General features: G+C 43.3%; 1 protein-coding gene across 1 annotated transcript in view; it reads left to right on the top strand.

Annotated features, from left to right (window-relative positions):
- Positions 1–19,037, top strand: part of FBN2 (fibrillin 2) — a 1,178,594-nt gene that overhangs the window by 1,131,695 nt on the left and 27,862 nt on the right. Inside the window, exons 62-64 of the mRNA XM_069625622.1 lie at positions 1,052–1,171; positions 13,916–14,147; positions 16,688–16,862. Of these exons, the coding sequence (XP_069481723.1) occupies positions 1,052–1,171; positions 13,916–14,147; positions 16,688–16,862 (527 nt within the window). The remainder of the gene's footprint in view (positions 1–1,051; positions 1,172–13,915; positions 14,148–16,687; positions 16,863–19,037) is intronic.

Below are 19,037 nucleotides of genomic sequence, written 5' to 3'. Positions count from 1 at the left end.
CTATGCGAACAATAGTGTGGATTGCCCTGATTGTGCATAGGGCCTGCTCTGAGATATGGCACGGCCAGGACAATGAAGTGAATATAGAGCACCAAATGGGATCATTGTAAATGGAGCCAGGGTAAGAGACAAAGAGGTAGAGAGTTTGCTACTGTTGGTTCTTGTGATCACAGAGAAATCCTGCACAGAGAAACCAGAGTTAGGAAAGCAGAGTTTGGTGGAAGAAGGACAAAAAGACTTTTTGGTAAAAGAAACATTGTTGATGATATGTTTGAGACTGGACGTATAAAAGAGTAAATGTTAAATTATTTGGTTGTACTAAGAGAATAAGAGGATTTGGAGTGAGCATGAAGAAACATTCATATTGTCCGTTTTTTAAATTTTGTGGATGAATAATCCTTCGCTGCTAAAGACCATGTACACCATTGATCTGCTAATTCATTTTTATTGATCAAGTTGCAGCCTGTCCACTGAGATTTGAAACTAACAATGCAGGATGAATCAGTTATGAGCGCCACATACAGCGCTTGCTTGGACTTGTGGGTTCTCGCTCGCCAGCGCTACTAGTGTGCCCTACACCATGGATCACAATCTGAGCCAGTTGATGTACTATTTGCACCAGTGCTAAAAGATGAGCAAATTCAATTCTTAGACAATAAGCAAGTGAGCAAGCAGGTTTAACCCCAATCTCGTTTATCAAAAAACGTTTACTAATTTTTAAAACAAATCTTTTAAAACAAACATAGTTAATAAAATAGCATTTCTTTTCATCTTTTACATGAAGCATAGTAAATAAAACAGCCTGCTTCATTTTTTCTCTAGTGAAAAATGTGTAGATTACAGGAATTGGTGCTAAACCTGTTTGTTCCATGTCGTATTTTCTAAGCAGCAAAATTGGTGCCAAATTCATGTGCACCATTTATATGAATTAGGGCAAATGATGGATGATCCGACCTCTGGAGGGCAATCTTGTGTCCATTGTCACCGTGGGATTTTCATTCTGTTGACCCGGCACAGACCCTGTTTTGAATTCCCCTTTTCCTCGTTGCAGATGTCGATGAGTGTGATGGGAATCATAGGTGCCAACATGGCTGCCAGAACATGCTCGGTGGCTACAGATGCAGCTGCCCACAAGGATATATCCAGCATTATCAATGGAACCAGTGTGTTGGTAAGGAGGTTTTACTGTGTTAACGAGGCTTGCTTTAGGCTAAACTCTTGATGGAAATGGCAGACCAATCATTCCCAGACAGAGGCGAATGAGATAAACAGCTGGTGTGTTCAGGATGCAGGGCCGCCTTCCCAGGTAGACTGGAAATGAAAAAGACAGATCATTTCACCAAGAGAGCTTGGAAGATGAGGAGCGCATCAGGAAATAAGCTGGCGTTCATACTTTTCCTGTGGCAGTCCTTTTATGCAAGGCGTGTAGGCATAGACTAGACAGAACTGTGCTGGTGCACGTTCATCATGTGTCAGATGTTCGTATGGAAGGGCCTCGCATATTTACTGGGGACAGTAAAACATCATACGCAGAGAAATTACGAGTCTTGCCTAGGGTTATTTGTCAGACAAAAGCTAAGCTCAAGGTTCAAAAGCTGCTTTTTCACTGACGGCATTAGCATCAATAAGTCAGATTGAAGAGAACGTTCACACACGCAAATCGGTCAAACATCGTCATCATAAGGAAATAGCATGCAGCTGCAGCAAAGAGCGTACCGTCTGTGCTCACTCACTTCATAAAATACAAGCCATTAAATGTGTTTATGTAGCACTGGCCATGCAAACACTTGAGTCAACTTACTACATACAAGTAGAGGCCTTATTTTTGGGTCAGTGGGTATCACGTTAGTGCATCATCTGCTTCCTTATCTGACCTCTCAGTTCAATTCCTCTTTGCCATGTGGTATGTTTTCTCTTCCCTTTAAAGATGATACAGTTTTGCCAATTCTCCCTTTCAACTGTCACCCTATTTCTGTCCCTCCCTTTCTTTCTAACCGTCTCAACCATGCTGTCCCTTCTCAAATATCCTTATATCCTCAATCTGGTTTCCATCCTGCTCTCTCTACTGAAACTTCTTACATACATGTTACTATTTTTCTCACTTCTTATTGGCATTCTAAACAATCATGCCTTATTATTTTATACGTATCTGTGGCTTTTGGTATGGCGTAAATTCTATTATCTGCTCTGTGTTCAATTGTCATCTCTGGTTCTGTTCTCTTTTTGTTTTCTTCCTACCTTTCTAACACTCTTATTATATGTCTTGGGTGGATAATCATTATTCAACTCAGCCCCTCTTTTTACGTTTCCCTCACAATTACATTCCTGAACCTGTGCTATTTTATCTTTACACTATTCCCTGTTCTCCCATTCTGTATTCTTTGAGTCTAAATTGTCATTTCTAGGAGGAGAATTTTCAAATCTCTTTTTATGTCTCTTCATTTGCTGGCCAACTTCACTCACTTTATCTTTGTATTGTCTTTCAGGTACTAGGGTTTCTTTGTGTCATTCTCTTCATTTTAGCTCATCCAAGACTGATATGCCTTCTTTTGTGCTTGTCCCTCTTTCTTCCTCTGTTCATAACCAGGGTGTCATCATTCATCCTTCACTTTCCTTAACGCTTCTCCAACTCGTTCCTTCCATTTTCATCTTTACAGCATTTGCAACATGTGTTGTTTTCTTTGCTTTCCTGCTACCCAAACCCTTATTCTCCCACTGATGTTTTTCTGATTTCTGACTGGATTTCGTCACATCTTCTTAGTCTCCTGGCCTATACTCTTTTCCCGTTGAATTGTTTGTTTAAGTCTGATCTCTGTCCTCTATTTTGCCTTCTGTAGCAAAGGGATTGCTTTCTTTTCCTGTCCATCTTCACTTCCTCTCTTTGTATTGTTTTGAATGTATTCATGACTTAGCACCTACTTACCTCTCCTGTCTGATTCTCGCGCTCTTGGCCCCTTTGGTCATCTTCTTTTTTCATATTAGGTGTGCCATGACCCTCCCTGTGCTCTGCCCCACTTTGGTTTGTTTTTCTCCTTGCTCCAAGTTTCTGTAATTCTCTCCCTGAAACACTCTTCTTTGTCTCTAATCGTTCGTCCTTTCATTCGTCTCATGAAGTTTGTCTTCCTTTCTGTACCTATCTGTACCGGTAGTTAAGAATATAATATCATGTTGATTGCCTCCTGTTTCCTCATGTATTTTATTGATCCCATCTTTTTGTGATTTGTATACAGCACTTGCAATTAATTTAGAAACGTAACAATAATAGTAATAATAAAGGCCCCACATTAGTGTATGTGCAGCACGCACATCCCTACTGGTTCTGGCACCATTCTGTAAAGGTTTGGTGGTGATTTGCCAGTGTTAAAAAGGGACTCCCACATGGCTGCATCAAGATCAAACTGTTGGGACCCCAGCTTATCCCCTTTCCAAGTTTCTTATGTATATCTCTGTATAGTACACAATTAGTGTCACTGTCATGTTTCATGGTTGGAAAATATAGAAGGTTGAACAGACAGATTGGAAAGCGATCAAATGGGGTTATCAAGAGGTGGCAGTAACCACAAGTAAGCGTGTTCCCTTCTTTAGCACTGGTGAACCACCGACCCATGAGCCACCAGTGTTGTGCATGTTATTCAATCATTAGCAAGTACTTATGAATTGCCCAAGTGTTGTTACACATGTGTTTAACAGTAAAGGGCTCTTACACTTTGATTGTGCATGTAGTATGCATTCCTTAATGCATTGCTGGTGCACCTTATTATAAAGCAATCCCAACATTTATTCTTTGCTCAGAAGGGGCCCGCAAACCCTATCCATCGATTCGTTTGTTTGGTCTTATAATGAGTGGAGAACACCTGGTGGAGCTACGTGGATTTGAGTGCATGTTAGCCACAGAATAATAAGTGGTGTCTACAGAAGCAAAGGTTGTCTGTCTCATGGCGCAGTGATGGGTGCAAATAATGATTTGCAAAAAATGAGCCATTGCGACATGGGAATGGCACACAAGGTGTGTTCTCTCCCGGATGGCGAATTGCTTTTGCTGTACTCAGCTCTCAGGCAATTGCTAACACAGCTAAGGGACTTGCGAGCTCTTCATTTGACCAGGTGGACTCGATAAGTGACCCTTTGCCTCCCAGAGTGCGGGCTGCTCCATTAGGGCCACGGCTACCTCGTTCATTAAACATAGTAACAGGATCTGTGTGAAACATTCTTGATGGAGGGATTTTCGGGGGGGGGTTGTGTGTAAATGTGTCAGTGCGCTTAACCAAGCATGCTTATTGTGTCAAGCCACGCTTTACTGTAATGAGAAATCTCTTCAGGGAGACCCACTGACCAAAAGTATTTCAATTAAATAATACAACTCGTGTTAAGCCCAGAGCCGCCCAGACCGAAACAAAATACACTTAATTGAAACATTCATGTTTTTCCACCAAGGTCCTGTCTGTGGCTCTGTAGCCCCAATTAGTGCAGACATGCCACATAGTCTTGTCAGGTCTAATTATACTGGAACAATACCACCGAGTTGCAAATTTGTTTTGGAATCTGTACAAACTTCCCATAATGCAGTGGTTACATGCCAAGGGCACCAGTGCCAAATACAACCATATTTTTGCCATCGTTTTATTGGACTTTCCTCATGTATGCTACATGTCCATATGTCCATGATAGGAGGTGTAAAGTATATGGCACAGCACATCTCTCTGGAGTGATGGAGTGGGCATTCAGCTGCCCACTGGAGCAGGTATGGACCCGACGGTCAAGTACAGCAGGCAGCTTTGTAGGCCCCCCTCGCGCCCTCTCTGTGCCCTCTCCATCTTATTGGAGTGAACTGAGTGAGTTTTTAATGATGTGACTGGCAGTCCACATCCCCTTCTCTTGGCAATCTCTTCAAAGTGACAGATCACAGATTGCAGTAAATTGTGAAGGATTTGCGTTTTCCTGGTGGATAGTGCATTCAGAACTGTACTGGCGTGGACACAGCAAAAGAAGAAACAAAGAAGGCAAGAAACCTAAACAATTATTTTGCCGATAATATATTCATGACTTCCATTTTGTTTTAATCTCAGCTCAAAGAGGAATTCACTCTTGAAATTCTGCTGGCCTGTGTCAGCATGTTTTGGTTCAGGCACCTTGGGGGATCCGTAATAGGGCCCATTCCGTCGACCCAGGAATAGTACATTCCAGGTCCTCCAGCAGAGTGACACAACAACGTTGCACGTTGGCGCAGAGTCGCGTAGCGACCTGGAGTGGACTATGGAGGGTATTTGGTATTTATTAATGCACTCCATGTGAATGGTGAGCTGCTTGGGCCTCCCACAAATTCCAGCATCCTGGTGCCCAAAAAAGGTGCACATGACCACGTCTAGTCCCTAGCAGGAAAGTTGCACCCCAAAATGGTGAAAAGGTTACATTTCACAAATTGGAGTGAAAGTGCTGTGAAATGCGGCTAGAAGGGAAAGATGTTTAGAAAACTGTGCAGAGATTCCTGAGTCCCTGATTCACGCATGGGTAGATCAAAGGCAAATTGCACCATCCCCCTGTAGGTTTGAATGTGTCTCCCATGAGCATGTTTGTCTAAGACATGTCCCCAGTCACTGCCTTTTTCCACATACATATTTGGGGTACGTAGCAGTCCACCCTTTCTTGAAAATGTAGTTGCAGTTGGCTGTGTATGCAGAATGCACACAGGAGGACTTGCCCTCGCAGGCAGTGCAAATGCACCTACTACCTATCATTGTTTTGGGAGTAAGCCACGGTTTGAGCACACATAAACAACTCTTTTATTCTGAGCACAGGTGCAGTTTTCATTCACGAAACAGGTTAGCAAATCAAGCTCTATAATCACTATTGTGATGGATTAAATCAGGTGTGCAAGAAAAGAGAATTTGGCTGCACTCTCATAACCAGTGTTTAATTTGTGTGGGTGTTTGCCAGGGCTCAGCCCCAGCACTTATTTCTGAGCTCCTGCACTTATCTTCTCAGACACAATTGGATTAAGATGAGGGTTGTTGGCCATTTTATTATTTTAACTCTCATTCGGTACTCACACAAGAAGGAACAACATTGTGCACTAGGCACAGTCTCATCCGGCGCACATATGGGCAGGACAGTGCTAGTTTTCATGGATGGCAATGAGTGGCAAGGTGACAATGCTGGGTGCTCCTGTCATATTGCATGACAATGGTGCAGCTCTACTATTGCAGTGTGGGTGACAATATGAGGACAGTCACCAGCCAGCAGGACCAACACAGGGGCAAAGCCAGGGAAAAGGCCACTGCCTAAGAGTAGTGTCTGCCATGAGCACCAAACTATATGATATGATAGTTTATTTGTATAGCGCCTATGCACAATGTGTTTCAAAGTGCTTCAAGGCAACGGAGAGAACAAGGGAAAATACATTGACATTCTTACAGGCCATGAACAGTAAGGATGTGAAATTATCTATCGTACTCAGCCTGACAACATTTCAGATAGTGCCAGAGCTAAGACATAGATAAGGAAGGGAGGGGGAGAGTGGGAAGGAAATGGAAACAGACAGGCGACTACTGTGGTAGGCCTGACTTCATTTCTGGTAGAGCCGGAAGAAAACAAAAGGTGAGGGAGAGGGGTGCAGAAATGGAAGGGAGGAACAACACAAGCGGCTATTGTACTAGGCCTGACGACATTCCAGATAGTGGTAGATGGGGTTGGGGGCGAGGAAAAAACAAGTAAGGTGAGGGGGGAGGAGACAGACGAGGTTGATATCATACTAGGTCCAGGAACAATTCTGATAGAGTAAGTGCATAGAAGAAAGTAAGGGGACGATGGGAGGAGATAGGAAAAGGGAGAAAGGAGAGGAGAAGAGAACAGAGAGTAAGCAGTCAAACAAAGTGGAGAAGCAAGAGGGGAGAGCGAATACAATTGCAGAAGTCAGTAGTAACACATAATGTTGCAAGCCAGGATACAAGATGAAGATGGGAACAGCATGATTCAGTGCCACCATGAGTACAAGATGCAAAGGAAGTCCAGCATGAGAGATGAGAAAGGGTGACGCACCCTGAATAAATGAAGTCCATGAAAGTCAAATCCAGCATTGGCCACAAGACAGTGAAGGTGAAACCAGAATGTATCAGGACAGACTCCTGCAGAAGTAGGCTGGAGGGGTGAGGGAGCAGGGTAGAAGAATCAAGCAAAACAGGTAACACCTGTGTGCAAGAAGGGGTGCACAAGGGACCGTGACTGGGGGACCAGAGGGATGGGGATGGCCTGTGGGGACAGGAGTAAACACATGTTGGTGCATGCTTACCTGCTGTCTGAGCAGGGGTTTGGGCCCTGGTTCATCCTGGTCCGAACAGGTCCAAACAGAAATTGCCCTTTTCTTTGACTTCCCTTCGCTTTTGACACCCGGGCGAGAGATGCACTTGATCTAAGAGTTAAGAGCAGGAAGGAAGAGGCAGGGCTAAGAAGGTGGGCCGTGCTTAGGCAAGGTGACCCGGATCCACTTGCACCTGCTCCCCATCTGCAAAGGAAAAGAGGCTTGAGGGCTCCTTAAGTAGGGAAAAAGAGTGTCACAATCCATGCCCCTGACCCCTCAGGTATAACAGCCCTCTGGCAGCAGTGGGACTAAAGCCCTTCACACCGGCCCCAAGGGCCTTAAAACTCCATAAAAAACATACATGGAGTCAGTCCTGTTGCCTTGGATGCCAGGCTGATTATCAGGAATAAAGCAATACCAGTTTTGGACCTTAATCCAACATGGAGGCCTATTACACAGTTCAGTTCTTTAGAACTAGTGTTATGCGGTCTAGTGTTTTGGGGAGGCTGGGCCTGGAACTACTTTACCTGGGCTATTTAAACCACACCCAAGCAGCAGAACACTCTTCTAGTTATTCTGCACTCCTGCAGCGTAACGCTCACTGTGGCCAGCTCCTGCTCATCTGCTTCTCCGGCGGCCAGATCCTGAAGCCCTAGATCCGGATTCCATTAATAACCTGGAAGAACAAGAACAGCATTAGCAAGCAAGAACACTTACCTGTGAAGTGACCAGCCTTGAATCCATCCTGCGATTCGCTTACCTCGCCCATCTCCGGAGTTCGCCGCAACCTGCAAAGGTAAAGAAACATGGACAGCATTAATAACAATTCTTACCTGGGCAAGCAGCGTGTCCTTGCAGCACCCTGCGCTTCTCTTACCTCGCCCATCTCTGGGTTTCACTGCAACCTGCAAGGGAGAAGGAACAAGGTCAGCATTAACAAAGCACTTACCTGGGCAAGCAGCGCTTTGATCGTTCATCACTCCGGAACATCACCACAACCTGTACAAACAAGAGAAGAGAACACAGGTTAGCAATTAACCCCAATAAACAGCACATTGCTCCGCGCATCAAAAACTCACTGTGGTCTTCGTCATCGGCGCAGCAACTCCGAGATTGCAACCATCCCTTTGAAAACAAAAAGAAACATTGTTAGGAAACAGGGTAGTGGAGCAAGACGCCGAGAAGACAGAGAGAACAGAGTGAAAGAAAGAGACAGAATAAAGACAGAAAAGACATTATAACTCACCTGAAAGACAGCAAGCAGAGTCAGAGTCACAGCCGGTCTGGACCCGACATAAGGGCACACGGACCAGTGAAGCAACTAGGTCCACGGAATGCCCGCACCAACCACGCGCCCCTGCACAGAGAGGCAGAACGGAGAGTTCAACGCACAAAAACCTAAGGTGCGACCCAATGTCTGGCACATAACCAAGCACAGAGGGGTCCAGGATATCGCTTAGACCTCCATCCAGTATCGTGTGGTGCCCCCGTGGATACCAGGTGAGCGTGACAAAGAGCAGCAACCAGGCAGGCAGCAGGTAGGCGGGGCTTGCTATACACAACGATTTTGCTGCCGTGTTTTATAGGCATGGTTATCAGTTCGGGAATTATTTTTCTTGCATTTTTCAATTATACCATGGGAGGAAAGCATTTTTCCTTTGTCTTCAGTGGATAGATGATCAATATGTTGCACTTGCCACTTATTGAATCCGAGCAAAATGTTAACAATGATGATGTGTTTAAAGAATCACTCAAACATTTGCCTTAAACGAATAGCTTATATCACTTTATGTCGATTGGTATCTATGCATTGCACATCTGCAATGGGAAGTGCATCCATCACCTGCAATAGTCAGTAGGAGATGTGGGCTATACCCTAAACATGCTAACACTATGTGGCACTTCCATGGATGGTGGCACCCGTGGGCTGTGAGTTGCCCGCCCCGATGTGTCCCAGATATGCTAGAAATAATGTGGGCCCTGGCACATATTTTTTACAAATTAAGCACTGCAAAATCTCAAGCATTGAATGATTAGCTAAATAAAGACTGTCCCTTCTTCTGAGCCTAATCACTTCCTACTCACTCACAGCTATGAATAGGAGTGTCCAGTGTTGGCCTGACAAACCAAAGTTTGCTTACGTTTTAACTCTAATCTTTTAATTTGGCCTTCTTCAAGTGAATGAACTAAAGTGTGACCTAACAAGAAGATACTTGTTTATTTTAGCTTTTCATTGATTTTTCGTACGTTGATTTCTAGGGCGAGTGACTATGCTCAGAAGAAGCTACAGTTTATCATTCCGTCTCATCAAATGTGTTAGATTTCGTGTTAGATTTCACCTCCTTCTGTGTTAGACTAGTTCAAGTCAATGGGAGGAGGAACCTTATTTTGCCTTCACTGCCCCTGCTGTAGTTTTTTATTGGTGGACTCATTACTTCATCTCATGGCCTCCAATCAGCTCCCTCTGTTTCATCCTCCAATTTCACCACCAATTACTCTTACTGCCTCTTAAATCTTGTTCCGTCCTTAGAGGAATCATGCTGAGCAATTCAGACAAAACCATAATACCAGTACCTGTAAGATTCCAGTGATTAACCATTTTCCACCCATTCCATTTGTAGTGGCCTATTTGTAACATTTATGGTGCTACAGAAAACACCAAATAACATAAACGAAGAAAGAAATGTTTGCAACCCTCTTCTGGAAATCATAAACACCTTACCGGATTTTGCTATTCCATGGGTCAATGAGGCCGGCATATATAGTTTACATTACACGGCCACAGTAGTGGCCGTGTAGTTATGGTTAAGTTACTGTTTCCGTAGGAAGAACACTTTTTAGCCGGCTTATAACTTCGCTCGCTCTCCCTGGACGAATCATCACCAAAAGTATATGGCCCACTCTGAATTTTTTTGCAAAGTTTGGTGAGGTTTGGTCCGGGGGGGGGCAAAGTTATAGGGTGGGTCCCAAAATGTCTTTTTTTCCCATAGACTGAATGGGGAAAAAACTTTGCTCATGCCTACAGCCCAAACCGCTGGACGGATTTTCACCAAATTTGTGGCAGGAGCATTGGCTTGGTCCCAAAAGCGTGCTTTTGTAAATTTGGTGAATCCGTCTAGTAGTTTTTTTAAAATGACCAAAAAGTAGGTCACAAAAAGTTAGTGCTATCTATGTCCGGTCCGCGGACACACTTCCATGTTCGGTACGCGGACAGTGTCCTGATTGGCTAATCGGCTTGCGTCATATCCCCGGACATGCAACGTGTTTGCTGATTGGATGGTGAGGATCATGAAGTGCGTCAGATTTTTTTAAACACCCGCCATTTTGTATTCGCGGACAGTAGCCGATGTCCGTGGACATCGCGGTAAAAACATATGAAAAAACACAGCAGTCCACTTGTCAAACTTATCAAATATTCGGAGTTGAGGGGTGATGAGGATGGGATGGGATATGGCTACAAGAAGCAAAAAAAGGGTGTTTTTTCCTGCGAACAGTCCTGATGTTCGTGAACAGTCCTGTGAAAGTTCGCGAACACCTCAGCATTACAGGGTTGGTGAAATGCAGTTCTTGGATGGCTTATAACTTTGGCGCCATTTAATAGAACTGCAATTGTGTATGTATATTCCTGGGCTGATTCTGAGTGGGTATGCAAAGTTTGGTGGGATTCTGTCATGAGGGGCCAAAATTAGAGGGGGGGGGGGCAAAATAATGTAAAGGCTTATAAAAGAGGTGCCATTTGATGAATCCTCATTTAATTTGGGAAACTGATAATACATTTCGATATGAATGTTTTTCCGAAGTTTGGTAGGATTTTGTGAAGTGGGGGCAAATTTAGAGGGGGGTCCCAAAATAATGTAAAGACTTATAAATGAGGTGCCATTTGACGAATCTACACTTCATTTGGCAAACTGATAATAGATCAAGATATACATGTTTTTGCAAAGTTTGGTGGGATTCTTTAGAGAGGGAGCAAAATTACGTTGGGGGTCCCAAAATATTGTAAAGGCTTATAAATGTGGTGCCATTCGACAAATCTACACAAATGTTTGCAAAAAGATTATAGATCTAGATTTAGATGTTTTCGTAAAGTCTGAATGGATTTTGTCAAGTGGGGGCTAGGTTGTATGACGATTGTATGTGCATACATTTGACACTTTTGAAAAAATAAAACATGGGTGGATTTCCAGCAAACTTGCATAAGGAGCATTGGCAAGGACCTACAAGCATGGTTTTGCAAATGTACCAGTGTTTTATTATTTGATAATATAGCTACAATAAAAATAGCGGTATACCTTTATTGACTGAGGTGTAGCCTGTGGCCTTGGGCAGTGGCCAGATTGTCCGGGTGATGGAATACGGTGATGGTCACAAGGGACAAAACATAGGATTAAAGTGGCCATGTCCACCTGGGTCTGGCTTTGTCGTAAAGTTATTCGAAATTAGGATGGATTTGAAAGGGAAGAAAAATGTGCTCGTGGTAATATGGTCATAGGGTTCTCTTTTTGCCTTCTGCAGGCTGCTATGGAAAGCGAAGAGGGGCCCTGTATGGAACCCTCGCTTTCCCTTTCCATGGTGGCCATCCTGGAAAAGGATTTTTCTTCCTACACCGGGACGCCAGAGAAGAAAAATCCTATTTTTTAGCACCCCGGATTCCCGCTTTGGCAACCTAGGGTGCTAATGGCCTTCATCCCCCAATTTAGGGGCTGCAACGGGGGGATAATGGTCCAGAGACCTCGTTATCCACCCTCGCTTCGCTTGGGGTGCTGGGCCGGTATCCACCGTTCCAGTCCCTGGAACAGAGGATGAACGCCACAATATTCCCATTAGCATAACACAAAATGCAAATGGAAATGTTGGAAAATGTTATTTAGTCTATGTACTTTACGGAGAAATATAAAGTAGATGGAGTCTATACATTTTTTTTTTATTTCTATTTTTTAACTGTGAAAGGTCGTTCCTAAAGGAATTTTTCGTTTATTGTTTTTGGATGTATTTTTTTTGGCAGGAGAGCTGAGAATGAAAGGTGGGGAGGGAAATGAAGGAAGAGCAAGCAAACACTAATATGAAGGGGTAGGTGGACAAGGGAAAATGTTGCGTCTGTGTTATTTCTAAGTTAGGGGGCACTGTTTCTCATGCTCCTTGATTACAGGACTGGTGGTGGCTCTTGGGGAAGAGGGATGGCATTAGCTGATGCCATTTTAAGATAAAAAGCAGTTTTGCTAAAGGTTTGTACTGTGTACTAGATTGTTAATGGATAATGAGTAGGAATAGGTGTTGGAGCTGTGCAAGGGAAATTTTGATTAGTAGAAAATGCAGTTCCAAACTGTCCCCCAAGCAGAGATCTTATCGTGAAGTGCGGACGGGTTGTCAGACAAGTCATCATGCCACGCGCCAGCATATGGTCATGTGGCACTGTCCGGAAGGTCCGCTATGAAGTCAGATGTTCGTAGACGTCTACGGATGCAAAACTAGTTGAAATAGTTGCAAGAACTGTATGGAAGTGTTCAAAATTAGTCCAGATGGTGTGAAATGGCAGAGTTTTAAGGTGAAAATTTGGAAATTGGACACAAATATTGCTATATTGGCTAAGTATGATATTAGTAAGTTGTAGGAAAATAGCATGCACTGGTAAAAACCTATGAAATTCAATGAAAAAACTTTGTTAAAGGGACGTTATGGTTAAGTTGCACTAATAAAAACCTATGAAATTCAATGAAAAAACTTTGTTAAAGGGGCATTATGGTTAAGTTGCACTAATAAAAACCTTTGAAATTCACTGAAAAAACTTTGTTAAAGGGACGTTATGGTTAAATTGGACTCATAAAAATGTATGAAATTCAAAGAAAAAACTTTGTTAAACGGACATTATGGTTCCAAGTAAAACCGAAAAACCCCTGAAATTCGCCAGTTATGGTAAGCTAAGCAACCATAACTCGCGCCACCACCGTGCACTGCTAAGACTAACACCCAGGACATCAAAAATGACATCACAAATGTCATTGATGACATCACTGATGACATCACATATCTGGGCCCCTTGTTTTTGTTCCTTGACATATATAGGCCAGGTGGTTTTGTTCACTGGCAGTCAGAATAATAAAATTTAAAAAGGTGCTATATATCTAGATGTTAACATTGTCATATGTTCTTTATGTACTTTCCTTAGGGTTTGGTCTCAGCTCATGGTGCACATACATGGGGAAATGAGCAGGCCTCAAACACACAATTAATTTGTATACATGAAGATAAACTTTAATGTCATTAACATTTTCTGATGATGCAGTTTCTTTCTTCCTTACTTTAGTTTCGCTGTATGTGCCTCTGATTTGTGGTGCTTCATATGTATTGTTTGTACCAGCACAAGTGCTATAAGTCTTGAATTGTTAGCTAGTTATTACATTATTTATTTACTTATTCACATTTGTTAAGCGCAGAGCAGCCTGTGGGTATTGTGGCGCTGGTTACAGTAGATATTAATAGCTTAGTTACAGTCATGTATCACATACAGAAGGAAGTGGCATTGTGGCGCTTGTTACAGCAATTGCCGAAAGAAATGCCATGTGTGATGCAGCGTTTACAACTTCATGAATGAATCAACCTCTGACTTTGTATCCTCTTTAGACGAGAACGAGTGTACCAACCCTAATGCCTGTGGTTCTGCTTCATGCTATAACACGCTTGGGAGCTACAAATGTGCATGTCCGTCAGGTTTTTCCTATGACCAGTTTACCAGCGGATGCCATGACGTGAACGAGTGCTCTTCCTCTAAGAACCCATGCAATTACGGTTGCTCCAACACAGAAGGCGGTTATCTCTGTGGCTGTCCGCCGGGCTACTACAGAGCTGGGCAAGGGTGAGTGCTGATCATGTGCTATCCCTAGATCACCTGAGCATTGTGTTTGTGTGCAGTGAACTGTAAACATGGTAAGCGTATGTTCAAGGAATGGCATTGAAACAGTGGTGGCTGGTGAATTTTTTAATTGGAGGGACGTAAATATTTGCCACAAATATTCATGAGCGACCGAGTGTAGCGCGGAAACCTGAACCAACCAAGGGGGGTTTGGCAGGATCCACCCCCAACATTTTTTTAATAATGTGTTAAAATGGTGCATTGTACAGCACACTTTCTGTGAAAAATTGGGTAAAAGGCCAGACAGTTTGCAATCAGTTTTGAAGGGTAACTCATGAAAATAAATCCAGTAGATGCAAGTCAACAGCAATGCACAGAAGCATTTTCATGATTCCAGTCCCCACAAAATATGCTAGTATAAAAACATTGTCATGCTGGTGGAGCCCTTATATGCCAATAATCCCATATAAGAACATACTCATGTTAGCTTTACGCATGATGCAAATAATGAAACTATAAGAACACATGCCCAAATATTCCAGTATCTACATGTTAGAAAATACTACTGTTGGCTTTTACTGTAAAAATGTCATTCCACAGTAGGACAGGCTGCACCAATGCAGGTCATTATGGCCATGTAAGAACACTCACAATTTTGGTTCTAGCCCTGATGCCTAGTAAAAAATACCATACCACATTAAGAAAATGTAGCCAGACTGGCTGCCCCAGAGTCAGCTAATTTACCCTGAAATAACACTTATCATGTTTGCTTTCTCATTGAGGCCCAGTACAAAATGACAGGCCACCGTATTAAAATATTGCCAGATTGGCTGAAACAAAGTACGGCAGTCCAGCCATGTAATAACACTCATGTTTGCTTTACCATTGATGCCCAGTAACAATGCCAAGCCACATTAAGAAATAAGAGCCAGATCAGACTAACTGCCAAATGATCCTCCCCCAACTCTCTCCACTGACCCAAATCAGTGGTCTTGGGCCCAGCACAGACAGCAGCACACGTATTTTATTGCACATCATTCACTTGCTCATTCACACGCACACCCATACATCTTTAACTTGCTCATTCACACACGCACACATCCAGCATTCTTTCATTCATTCGCACATGTAGTTACAGATACAGACCCACGCATGCACATATACATTCAGACCTGTCTTTCTTACCTTCAGCTGCAGTTCGGACTCTGCTCTTCAATTCTTGCCCTCCCCCTCCCACGCAAAAGCTTTCCGGCCCTACACATGTGTGGAAGAGTCAGAGCGTTCCAAAATGAATGCCTCAACCTGTCTGAATGTGTGCGGTGGTGCAAGAGCTCACTGTATGCACATTCACACCTGCAGTTCCCAGTGGGCCATGCCAGGCTGGGGAATCAAATCTCTGCCAGCCTTGTATGGCTCATTGGGCATGCATGCTGGGGAACAGAACTGTCCCTGGAAATCTGCATTTCACGTTGGCAGTTAAAGCACAGCCAGGAGTGCTCTCTCAGCTGCTAGGTGCAGCTGAGGGAGCACTCTGTGCTTTCACTGGCTTGGCTTGGCTCATCCAGAATGTGTGGTGGGTCGGCGGCCCGTCACCCATTATGGACGAGCAGCCACTGCTGCAGCCTGTTTAAGGGTGAGACATAGCATTTCAGAACCTTTACAGTTTACTGTGCGGGCAGTCATGCCATCTCAAAAGAGCTTCCACACCGTGTTTCTCCAGCATGCCTACTTTAGGAGTTCAGGCATTTACATTTTCGAACATGGAGTATATTTAAAGATTGACGATATAATCTTCTTGTACTCATTAGCTGTGGATTCTGCTCTGGGCAGTGAAGGCTTGCACCCAAAGGGGACCCTTGCCACGTGTCCAGAAACTTTAAACAAAAAGATGCATTATCAACAAAGGTGGCATTTTGGCTAAGTTATTTGCAGCAATGAGAACACCACCGCCATAACCTCATATTACTAATGAGCACTAATTGCTGACATTAAAGAAAATGGCCTCAGTAATGGGAAATCATATCTACTGTACATGGTAACAGCATATTGGTGGGTCTGTGGCGATTGTATTTTTCAGTGTAATTAAACTTATAATAAGATGGTAGTGTAAAGTTGGCCATGCTGCCCCTAAGGTAGGCGAGCGATAAAGGTATCCTAGCTCAGGTAAACAAAAATCATCCTCATATTCCTGTACCCTTCACACAAGTATGGAAGAAAGGGAAATTGTGAAGCGCGCATTCAAGTTAATATTGATGTCTGCAAGTATGTCCCCAATGTATGTACTTTCAACCTCTACATTTGTTGGACATACATGGCAATGAGATAAGACTTAGTTCCCAACTTGTCCACCCATGCATTGTGGCTTTGTCTCACAATGTAAATTTTGCTTTAACACAGTTGGTTTTCTTGGCTGCTCTCCAGGATGGAAGAGGCATGTCATTTCTTGCCATGACGTCATGCGTTGGTGATCATTGCATGGAGCTCCCTTTCATTATATGAGGTACTGGCAGATTTAAAAGGTTTTGCTTTGCTCTCTTCGCCAGGCACTGCGTGTCAGGGTTAGGTTTCACCAGAGGCCAGTACCTTCCTCACTTGGATGAGGATGAAGAGGATGACAACGCCCTCTCCCCGGAAGGCTGCTATGACTGCGCGGTGAACGGGTACTCCAAGAAAGATGGTAGGAGGAAAAGAAGCCTGAATGAAACCATGCCTGACAAGGTAAACCAACAAGCACGCTTTTTCTATTCCTCTCTTAAATGTCAAAGTCTTCCGATTCCCAACTTGTTAACATCCCTATTTATTGTTACAGTGCCGTTTGTACAATGTAGTGGTGACGTGATTGGCGGATCATAGCATGGTGGTGTAGGGTGCTTGCTCACTTTGAATCCCTGTTTGTGCTTTACCTGCTTCTGTTGCTTTTATCGTTTTTATGTTGAGTTTGGAGGGCACTGGAATCGCTCTCTGCTTCTCACCTTTGCCATTCCTTTCTTACTTTTAGGCATGCGTTTTTCTCTCCTGTTTATTCATTTTCATTTTACATATGCAACTTATTTGATGACTTCACAGTGTTTGTTGGGCTGTGTTTAGTCCTTGCAACTATATTTCCTGAGCCTTATTTCAAAAGCAACTTCCAGAATAGCTAGGTCAGGGTACAAATCTTACAAAAACGAGTAATCTGTATGTGGTGTTCTGTGTTTTAGCAAAATGACTCTGACATCAAGGTGTGGATGAGTAGCTTCTTTAATCAGTTTCCAAGTGTAACATCCAGTTTCTAGGGCCATTATTCATCAGATGGTAAAGTCCAGTTGCATAGACAAGCACCGGCATCCTCTCTCTCAGGCTACATCTCTCCAACTGCCCTCCAGAGAACACCAGTCACACATAAACATTCTAACCAGTAACATTCCAAGGTCAATCATGACACTCACGCCAGATTCCATTAGGGTGCAGGATAATACCAGATCCTTACACTGTACTAAATACAAATGCAAGGAAACAGCCTCAGTAACTTTGAGCTTATTTTAAAGGTGGGTATTTTCGCAACTCCACTCTTGTTTTTGCTTGATGCTGTATTGCAGTTTCTTACCAAGTCATACTAGTACTTCTGTGAAGAAGAGAGGGCTCTATAATCCCCATGCTCACTGCCCTGCAGGTGGAAAGTAGTCACCTCATCAAAGGCAAGTGCTGGAAACCGAAGAGCCAGGCAGAGGCACACTACGTGTCAGGGGTCGACTGGGAACCAAAAGAGGCTGTGGAAATCATTTTCAAATTGGCCCCATAATATACATTTTCAACCAGCCTAACCTTTTTTACAATGAGAAAATGTGGAAATAAACTAGGTTACCACACAAAAGAGGCCCATCTCTGTCAAAGGAATGCTGAAATCACTGTAATTTATTGAGGTGCATTGGAAGAAGGCACCGTTGGGTGTTGTGACATCACAATGAAATGGAGTATGGTGTGCGCATCAACATAGCAGAGTGAAGGAGCTGGAAATGGCATTCGGTGGCAAGACAGATAATGAAAAAGGGTTGAAGTCCTTGAAATGTGAAGCAGTGATGCCTTAATATAATAGTGCTACATTTTAAAATGTGTGCATTGCAGTACTTGTGGTGTGGATTCATGCAGCACTTGAGGAACAGACTATTAGGAATAACGTGGCATGAATAACGTGGCATAAATTGCACCATGGACTTTTAGCTTCCAAACATTTCTTAATGTTGTGTATGAAAGTTTCAGGAGGATTTGCAGGTAGAGCTGCAGAAGAGCGGCAAGGACTTTTAAATGAATGCATACGTTTGTTAGGAGGATTTGCAGATTTAGAGCTCTGCACTAGAGCAGTATGGACTTTAGCATAAAATGTATATGGATGAGAAAATTAATGTTTTAGTGGAGATATTGAAATGTGAGAAATTAGATGTGAATTCAGAAAAGCTGTGCTCTGGCTCTACGTTCCCTGTGGGTGTGCCATTGCATTAATTTGGAGTGATGAGAAATATGTGGTATATGAGTGTGAATCTTGTTGCCAGGTGTTTGTTAAATGTGCCCGATGTAAGAATGTTGATGTTTGTGGCACTAGTGGCATATATTTAGATGCATACTCTATAGTCATTGTTTTACTGAGGGGTACTGGATTTGGATTGGCACACACAGAGTTATGGACCGAGGGGTACTTGAAGTATGGATTGAAGTATGGATGAGTGGCATGTTTGCCCATAGTTATAGAGCAGCATAAGTTCCCTCCGAGAGTGGATAATGACCACACACGGACATGGGTGGAATGAGATATGACTACGCGTGCAGTTGGTTCGAATGAGGTGTGACTACATTTGGTTGTGTATGCCAAGTATCTTCAGAGTGTAATTGCTCTTTAAAAGTATGAGGGTGAGTTGG

The sequence above is a fragment of the Ambystoma mexicanum genome, chromosome 6p (assembly GCF_040938575.1).
Source record: "Ambystoma mexicanum isolate Mex_15411 chromosome 6p, UKY_AmexF1_1, whole genome shotgun sequence".
Lineage (NCBI taxonomy): Eukaryota > Metazoa > Chordata > Amphibia > Caudata > Ambystomatidae > Ambystoma > Ambystoma mexicanum.
This window is presented reverse-complemented; position numbering and strand designations above follow the sequence as displayed.